The sequence below is a fragment of the Dicentrarchus labrax genome, unplaced genomic scaffold (assembly GCF_905237075.1).
Source record: "Dicentrarchus labrax unplaced genomic scaffold, dlabrax2021, whole genome shotgun sequence".
Lineage (NCBI taxonomy): Eukaryota > Metazoa > Chordata > Actinopteri > Moronidae > Dicentrarchus > Dicentrarchus labrax.
Window position 1 is genome coordinate 12,016,138 of NW_026136724.1, and position 9,306 is coordinate 12,025,443.

General features: G+C 42.2%; 1 protein-coding gene across 1 annotated transcript; it reads right to left on the reverse strand.

Moving 5' to 3' along the window:
- Positions 1-2,609: 2,609 nt before the first annotated feature.
- Positions 2,610-9,083, reverse strand: lmod2b (leiomodin 2 (cardiac) b). The gene is made up of 6 exons (XM_051393097.1): positions 8,453-9,083; positions 7,728-8,195; positions 6,903-7,163; positions 6,546-6,761; positions 5,406-5,861; positions 2,610-2,971 (listed from the first exon to the last, which is right to left on the reverse strand). Exons 1-6 carry the CDS (start codon positions 8,726-8,728, stop codon positions 2,945-2,947), a joined length of 1,704 nt encoding a protein of 567 aa, XP_051249057.1. The 5' UTR covers positions 8,729-9,083; the 3' UTR covers positions 2,610-2,944.
- Positions 9,084-9,306: the final 223 nt, after the last annotated feature.

Sequence of the window (9,306 nt, forward strand, 5' to 3'; positions counted from 1 at the left end):
AGCCTTCACTGCTACCATTTCACCCCCCCGAGTCAGGTGGGAATAAAAACTGTGTGAGCGAGGGACGAAGCACAAAAACAGCTGGTAACGTTCAGTAATAACCGTGTGTGTGTGTGTGTGTGTGTCCTGACTGTAAATTCCAGTTTCCAAAAGAGGGATTCATGTTTCTTTGTTGGAAAGTGTATGCACCCTATTAATAGAAATATACAGCTATAAAAGTAATAGAAATAGTTAATCGTTGAGAACATCCACATTTGTTTTGAGTCCATCTGTTAACCCGGTTTCTCTTTTTTCGTAAATGGGACAGACTGCACATGTGAACCCTAGTAGACTCAAATAGAAAGTCCTGCATCAGGGTTTCCTCACAATTACTTTAAGAGCCTGTGAGCTAAAAAAGGAAAAAATTAGGAACTAAAACTTGCCCTTTCAATGGTCAAAGCAAGAATTCACCCTGTGATTGTCACCATCACAATAATGACCTAACAATTCTCCCCCCCTGCCATTTATTTTTAGTTTGTGTGCACATCAGCAGACACCACACTGACCCTGTATCAGTTCTCTCTGCTGCAGAGCTTGTGAGAGGGATTAGAGCAGGTATGGCACTTTCCACTAGTTTGACAGCGCTACTTGGATACGCTGCTTCCATAGAGACTCTGACCAACACATGCACACAACAAAAGCATTTATAGAAGTGATACATCTATTTGTGTTTTGACTCTGTTAACACTTGTTAAAGGGTAAAACTATACAATATTGTTTTATCTGTGCAGCTAAATTTCTTCTTTTGGACAAGTAGTTTTAGTGAGGTCATGCAAAAGGGACTCAAAGTCTTCAATCAACCATGATTACATGATTTTGTTGCTACTGAAACGCTGCCAGAAGTCCAATAACTTTAGCTAAGGAGACAATCACAAGTAGAACATCAGGCCAACTATGGTTGAACTTGCCCTTTAATGTGCCTGAAGTTAGATTTGCATTTTTTTTTTAGGAATCTGGCAGCTGAATAAAAACGAACACAGCAGAATAGTTTTTATTTGTAAATGAGCTACGCTGCGTGCATACTGTGAAAAGGAATGCAAAGGTCAAAGGGCCTGAGTGTTGTGGGAGATTCTGTAGCTCAGCATTAAAGGAACACATGCACACTCGCTACTTTGTTGTGGTTCAGAGACTAGTGTTACATTTCCCCATGGTGCATGAAAACCTCTGTCCGTCCTGAAAATAATTTAAAATTCTATATGAGGGTGATGTAGTGACCACCCTGAGTGGTGCAGAGGCCTCATTTACAAGCAGGAAGTGACTGCATTTTATGGATGATCTTTATGGAAGGATCCTATTGGCAGTTTGACACGTATGACGAAGTGCTGTACTTGAGTAGAGGAAGTTTTATTCATAGGACACTTAGCTTAAGGAATGCATTGTGCATACTGAGCTGCTGTACTCGGGAAGGCCATTGTGGAGATGGGGGAGTGTATCCTGCATAGAAGCTTAACTCAATTCTGCCCAAGTCTTGTTTAAGGTTGGATTTCCCTCTAAATACTACTTGAAGTACTACAATTTAATGTAATAATTGCCAGTTTTTCAATGCCAGTCTGGGACGATTTTAATCTTTCTTGCTTTCTTTAAAAACTCCTGGTATACTTTGGGAAATGGTGTGCCATAATATCATTTGTAGTTTTGTTGTTGTTGCCAACCCCACCCGTGGCCCTGACTGCGTTGTCTTTGAACAGGTGCACTGTGGATTTAGGAGTCACGAGATCTTTTCCAAGACACACAAATGCAGGACCAGGATTAGGATGACCCGATCCTAATAGCTCACATCGCTCAGGCTCTTGCTTTCACTCTCTCAATCTGTCATCATCATCCTCCCTCTCACATGGTCTTGGCCTCCCCTTCTCAATCTGTCACCTCTCTCTCTCTGTTTGATTCATCATCTCCCTCACTCATTCTCTTCCCCCACTCTTTCTATCATGGCCATATGTATCTCTCAGACAGAGCATCCGCATCTCTTGATGGGCTAAATCCTTCATTCTTGTCCATCTAATGTAATGCCCACAGACCCAGAATACGTCAAGAGTAGTTTTCAATGGTACCGGACATTCAACGTGAAATTTTAACCTGGTTTTTGGTGATGGAGAAATATTTTTTTTTGTATTAAAAGCAAGAATATGTAACACTCCTGTGTATGAACTCAACTTTCCATTTCTAAAAGGAAGAATCTGGCTTTAAAGACACTGTGTAGTGCAGCTTTTAAGTAGCCCACATCTTCTTTTTTTTTTTTTTTTTTACATAATCTTATGATCTTTGTTCAAAAATCTCCTCAATGATGTCAGTGACACTAATGTGTGTCTATTCTTTCCCCTCACTTGTCATGCATTGTGAGTTGCTCAAACAATGTGCGTAAAAGCCCTGCTCCAATGCGTGCTGACTGCAGTGGGTGTATTGTGAGAGCGTCGGAGTGGGAATATGCATCAGCGGTGCTTGACCAGTAAGCTGACTCACTGATAAAAACGATGCCTGTGTGTGCTTCCTATAACAACTTGACCCTTTTCTTTCAACTGGAAGTCATCCAGTAACCAGAGAATGAGAAAACAGTCTACATAGATAAGCGCTATTGTAAACACCAAGAGGTTATATTTATAAATCAACGCATAATTCAACCAACAACAGATTATATTTACAATTTTACAAGAAAACAGTGAATTACAAAACTTATCAGTAAACATTATGCATAAATACTTTTTAAAAAACAACCTTTAGCTCTTACTGCAGTGCAAATTTCCAGTATATTTTCTTTTTGATGAGTAAGGATTCAGTTTTTGCCAACTTATGATTCCCAACACGTTTTCGTTGAGCGCATTCGTCAGTGTTGGTCACTCCATCGTCATCGTGATGCAGACTCCCCAATTTCTGTGGTAACGAATAGACCTTTTTTTTTCTGCTTGCATTATCGTAGATGATCTGGGACTTCCACCTAGAAATTGACAATGCTAAGTCAGTTTGAAATGCAGGCCATAAAAAAAAAATGTTTTTCAGGCATTCATTCATGCTTTTCAAGAAATATGATAATGGCGGCAAAGAGATTGAGAGGAATGAGTCAGTGGTCATGACTGAGAAACATGAAAAACGTTGTAATTATGACTTCTGAGGCATGGGAACAAGAATGTAGTGTTAAAACCACACACACTTCCTTTCATTATGAAGAGAAAAGCTGATTTATTGTGCTGACGTTAGGCTCATACAGTAGCCAGACTGCAAATTTCATCAGCTGAGAAATTTGAGAAATGTAAATTGTTTTACAAGTTAGGAAATACGCTTTCTTGACATAAGATCGATTGATACCACTCTCATGTCTGTATGATATACTGTATATGATGCTAGTGGAAACAAGGGCAAACAGCTAGTTGATATGTTAAATATTATTTGTTTAATCCGTAGTGTGTAAGTGTAAAATTAGGTTTTATTGGCTTTAAACAGAGCCAGCTGTTTCCCCCTGTTTCCAGTCTGCACGCTGTGCTAAGCTAACTAGCTGCTGACCATGTTCACCTTTCTTTTTGACTAACACTGTGCAGACACCTTATAGGAATCATGATTATCTATATTCAATTACATGGACTGCTCATTTGAACTGTTTTCTCGATATGCTTCCAAAACCGGACTTTGCATCAAATCTGTGGCGTCAACAGATGAAGTGTTAGTGGGCAGTTTTGTTAAATGTGCAGTGTTGGTGCATGCTGTGGTAATGTGTCATATCAGTCTTTATCACAGCTCCAATGAAGAGTTTCTATAAATATCTGCACTAAGTGGCAGGAATTTCACAGCTAGGAGACCCTGCCATCTGAGGGCAGAGCTGATTTTCCACTCTAACAATGTAACGAGCTGTGCTATAGCTTCAGTCAAGATAACACTTGTCTCTCATAAGGATAACACAAAAACAAAGTTCAGATGCATCCAGTTCCTTTAACAGTAACATACTGCTATAATATATGAGATAGACCTGAATTAGTTTGTCTCCTTGTCTTTGTTTTACATCTTTATTTTCTCTGTCAGGATAAGAATACTTGACTGTCTTGGCTGACATTATTGACTATATTTTGGCTCTCTCTTTGGCTGTAAAGGCATTGTGATCATACCACAATGCTGGTTGGTGGTAAGCAGACTTTTGCCTGCCAACCCCAGCATAGAGACAGAACAAAGCCTGTCAGCCACAGAGATGACTCAGACACCACTGACTCTGTGTCATCCTCATCAAAGTTAAGCGTCCTACTTGTTCAGTTTGCCTGTAGAGGAGGAATGTTTTTGGCCACTTTTCAGTCAATACATTTCTAAATAATTCAATCTGATACAGTATTTAGGGGCCAATGCCACTGATGACAATATTGGAAATGTGAACAATTAATTATGAAATAATATACACCGATCAGCAATAACATTATGACCACCTCGGCACCCTGGTGGTTATAATGCTATGCAGCCCCGGACCAACAAACTGTGATGCTCTGTGTGTTCTGACACTTCTATCAGAACCAGCATTATTGATATTATATATCATATTTATACAATATATGTATATCTTTCTTGTATAGTCAAGTATCTATTATACATATGCTATATATCATATCATATCTTGTGAATATATATATGTACATATTATATATACATATTATATTATTATTATTATTATTATTAATATTATTACTATTATTATTATATACTGTTATTAACAATAACACTACCTTCCTACCTTCATATAATCAGTACTATTACCACCATCTTGCAACTACAACTTCTTTGCACCTTACATATCTATTTATCTTTTTTATCTTTTCTACCTCAGTACTTTATTGTATTGTTGTATTTTATTCTATTGTTGTATTCTATTGTATTTAAATGTACCTGGCTGCTATGACGACCCAATTTCCCTTGGGGGATTAATAAAGTCTATCTATCTATTAACTTTTTCAGCAGTTTGAGCTACAGAAGCTCGTCTGTTGGATCAGACCACACGGGCCAGCTTTCGCTCCCCATGTGCATCAGTGAGCCTTGGCCACACCTTATCCTGTCTCCAGTTCACCACTTTTCCTTCCTTGGACCACTTTTGGTACTGACCTCTGCAGACTGGGAACACCCCACAAGAGCTGCAGTTTTGGAGATGCTCTGACCCAGTTGTCTCGCCATCACAATTTGGCCCTTGTCAAAGTCGCTCAAATCCTCACGCTGCCCATTTTTCCTGCTTCTAACACATCAACTTTGAGGACAAAATGTTTACTTGCTGCCTGATATATCCCACCCACTGATAGGTGCCATAATAATGAGATAATCGGTGTTATTCACTTCACCTGTCAGTGTACATTATGTTATGGCTGATTGGTGTATCTCCCAATTGTTGCACAGATCCTTACACTCACCCGTTTCAGGCTGCGGACGCTGCTGTTGCGGATGGACTCCATCAGCTGGTCGTGGGCTGACCTCATTGGCGTGGATGGCCTGCTGCCCTCCTCCCCTCTCCTCTCCCCCGACACAGGCCTCAGCGCGTTCTTGAGCTCCTTCAGGATGCAGCTTGTCTCGTCTTTCCCCGACTCCTTCGACTTCCCTTTCTTGCCCTTCTTACCTTTTGTCTTTGTCACCTTCTTGCTGCCCGCCTCGTGCGCCTTGATGACCTCCGCAATCATCCTGGTGGGCTTCTTCTCCCGCTGCGGAGGAGGCAGTGGTGGAGGAGGTGGTGGGGGAGGAGGCGGTGGAGGCGGAGGAGGAGGTGGAGCAGGAGGAGTCTGTTTTTTAGGCAGGTCACTTCGGGGAAGTTTGGGTGAGGACCAAGGAGAGGCTCTGGGTGAGTTGTAAGGTGAAGAACGAGGAGTTCCTTTCTAGTGATAGAGGAAGGAAGATGGATAATGGCAAATACATTTTGTGCTGAAAGTTGCAAGTACAAACACTAAGCAGGGTAAAATGTTGACTGTTTGAATGTGGGATGTTTTTATGGGAGTTAGAGTTTAAATTTAAGCATTGAAAGCAGTTGAAGTGTGGGTTGAAGTTAAAGGACTGAAAGGGTTGCAGAGTAAATTGAAGCGTAACGTTTTCAAAGAGTGAAGTTGTCATTTGAAGTGTAAGAGATGAAAGCAGTTGAAGTGTAATCATTTCAAGTTTATTGAAAAGAAAAGAAAAAATGTAGTTGAACTGTTAAAGTTCACCAGAAGCAATGGAAAAGTAAATGGTAAGTAAATAGTTGAAGTGTCAGTTGTGTTGCATTTTAACTGAAAGAAGAGTAAGCACTGAAAGGAAGTGAACTATCAGCTTAGGACTAAGATGTGAAAGCAGTTGAAATGTCATTTGACAAATAAACAGCAGTTGAATTATCAATTGAAGTGTTGCGATGAAAGCAGTTCAAATGTTACATATCATAAGCATATAGCTTGTTAGCTGAAGAACTGTTTATAACAGTTGTGGGGCCTTTGAAAACAATAATGCCGAACAACAGAGAAGCAGAATGCAATTGTCGGCCTGTTGGGGGCACTGTTTATCAGACATGTTCTATAATGGAGCAAAATTACCAGTGCAGTGGTTCTTGGGTTAACTGCTCCCTCTGGCGCCCCCTGTTGGTCCTGCTGCTGCTGCCTCTGCTCCTGCAGCCGTTTCTGTCTCTGGCGGTCCTGGTTCCTGGTGAGGATCCCCGTCATGCTCATCCTGGGACCAGGGAGATTGAACTGGTAGCCCAGCTTGATCAAGGTGCAGTTTTCCCTCAGAATCTTCACCATCTCCATCTCTACCTGTGAGGGGGACGTTTCAGGGAGGGAGACATTGTTGTGTCTACACATTGCACATGCAGGTAGAGAAAGACTGCTAACCAGGCTCCTTAGGGAAGATTTGTTTGATTGAGACATAATGGTAAGTGTAAGACGAGAACTTACCTGTCCTCCACACATGTGTCTCTGGTTGTGGAACCGAAGTTCAGTCAGAGTGTTGTTCCCTGGGAGTGCTTGAACCAGTGCCATCACGCCCTTCCCAGTCACATAGTTGGACTCAATATTCAGGCTGGTGATGGAAGAGTTCTCCCTCAGCATCTTAGCAGTGGCCAGAGCCACATGATCGTCAGCTCGGGTGTTCGCGAGGCTAAAGACCCGTACGTGTGTGTTGGATCTCAGTGCCTCTGCAAATCGGATGAGGGTTTCCTAAGAAGTAAATTAGGAGGACATAGAGAACTTGTCACCACCACCTCCAACACCACATTGAGGATCCCTGAAGACATATAATACTTCAGTAAGGCAGTCCCCCTCTTCCTACTCCACATAATGCTAAAATTAGTCAAATGACCTTCTTAGCTACTACTTGCTATTGAGTGAACCGCAGTACGACTTAAACTTAGCTAAGGGTGCCTACAGAAAACAGAAACCTTGTCAAAGATGTTAATTGAGGTCACCATGTTCATTTTCTAGTCATACAAAGGGTTTGCAAGATGCCTGGTTCTAAAAATAAGCTGGCAGACAATCGAAAGTTAAGTCAGTAATGAGCAGGAGGCTAGCAAGATGGAAGCTAACAAATGTCTAACTTACCAAACGCAAACCACATTTCAAAACTCTTAGAGTTAATCTACTGTTTTGACGAAACAGCAGAACTTGGACCTTTCTCAAGCAGGTTGCATATTCTGAGCTGTTTGATTGTAAGTTATCAGGATAGCACATTTGGGCTGTTTTATTACTGTATTAACTTTAAACAGTATGTGTCTATATTCGTACCTGTGAGATATCTTCAATGTTGTTGAGATTAACCTCTGTGAGTTCAGAGTCATCGCTAAGAACTCGTTGGAGGGCGTCATCGACGACGGTTGGGTTTCCGGTCATGTTTGGGTCGACAGGTGGAGGGGGAGGAGTCAGTCTGATAGGCTCCACCCTCTGCAGCTTCAGTAGCATTGGGGCATTGACCTGTGACGTCAGCGCCCCAGAATCCTTTGAGAGTTCGGGTTTTAAGTTATCTTCCTCCTCTTCGTCTTCTTCCTCCTCCGTAACCGCTTCCTCCTCTTCCTCACTCTCCTCTTCTTCCTCTTCCTCCTCCTCTTCTTCTTCTTCCTCCTCCTCCTCCTCCTCTTCCTCCTCCTCGTCCTCCTTTTGTGTTTCATGCTTTTTCTGTTCTTTCTCATTTTCAACATCTTTTTCATCCTCTGCTCCACTGTTTTCTTCTGTCACACACTCCTCTTGTTCTTCATCCTGTATTGAAAGGCAATACTGTAATCATCAGTATTTGTTTTCTTACATAATATGTATATTGTCAAGCTAAATAAACGCAGATGGTTTTAAAGATTGTTATATTTTGTCTTTCTATTAGTATTTCAAATGACTTCTGACTTTTAGCTTTATTAGGTAATCTGTCTTGAGTTCTATCTGATACAACTTCAAACAAGCTGGCTTTGCCTCTGGCACATTGTACAAATGCCAAGTAAATCTAATTAAGTGTCATCACTGACCGGTTTGGGGCTTCCTCCACCTATCTCGTCCTCCAGCAGTCTACGAGTCTCATTTTCCCAATACTTCATGAGGGCCTCTCTGCTGAAGGTGCCTGTCGGGGTCTTGTCAGTCTGGTCTCTCTGTCTGAGTCCTATGGGCACATTGGCGTCTGGATCAATGTCTGCCAGCTCCTTCTCCAACTCAGCCAGCTCTTCAGGGCTGAGGGAGGCCAAAAGCTCGTCCTCGTCGACATCTTCGTACTTACTCAGCTCTCGACGGTACCCGAAACAGCTCATGGCCAAAGCGTGATTAGCACAGACCAGTCAGTGTGAGTTTAAACTACCACAGAAAGACCAGTTGTTGAGTTGACATGTAATTCAGTCTGGACCCCAAAATGAAGTAGCCGTGTGGGTATAGAGGTTCCAACAAAAGGCAAGGTGGCTGGAGATCCACGGACATAAGGGGTCATTGGAAATTCAGAGTCCAGTCGAGGTGATCCTTGCCAGGCGAAGGTGTTTGAACGTTCTGGGTCCAGTCAAAATGTGCTTCTGATGAAACCCCTTTCCAGTCTGAACCAGATCTCTCCTGGCCAGTCGTGTTGCTGTGAGTCTGTGTGTGTGTCGGTGTCCTCTCCTCTCTAATCTCACCAGCTGCTGTTTAGGCCTTAAGAGAGGGATCAGAGGGGGAACGTACTAAAGTGTGGACCCCATGATGCAGCGTCTTTTTTGGGAGGCACTGCTCTGAGAGACAGAGCCACAAAAAGCATGTGAGCTCAGAGACTGTGGCCTGTCAACGTAGCAGTCTGTCACCACGGCCTGAGTGGCTTTGTTCATGGCCAAAAAAGACCAACTGGACCCAACAGAACAGAACAAGA

Bases quoted from the DNA above. Each gene is read 5' to 3' on its own strand.
- lmod2b (XM_051393097.1), bottom strand. From the start codon at position 8,728: ATGAGCTGTTTCGGGTACCGTCGAGAGCTGAGTAAGTACGAAGATGTC. The intron at 7,164-7,727 runs GTACGAATATAG...TTTACTTCTTAG, and splicing joins ACATTGAAGATATCTCACAG to GAAACCCTCATCCGATTTGC. The intron at 2,972-5,405 runs GTGAGTGTAAGG...GTCAATTTCTAG, and splicing joins GCGTCCGCAGCCTGAAACGG to GTGGAAGTCCCAGATCATCT.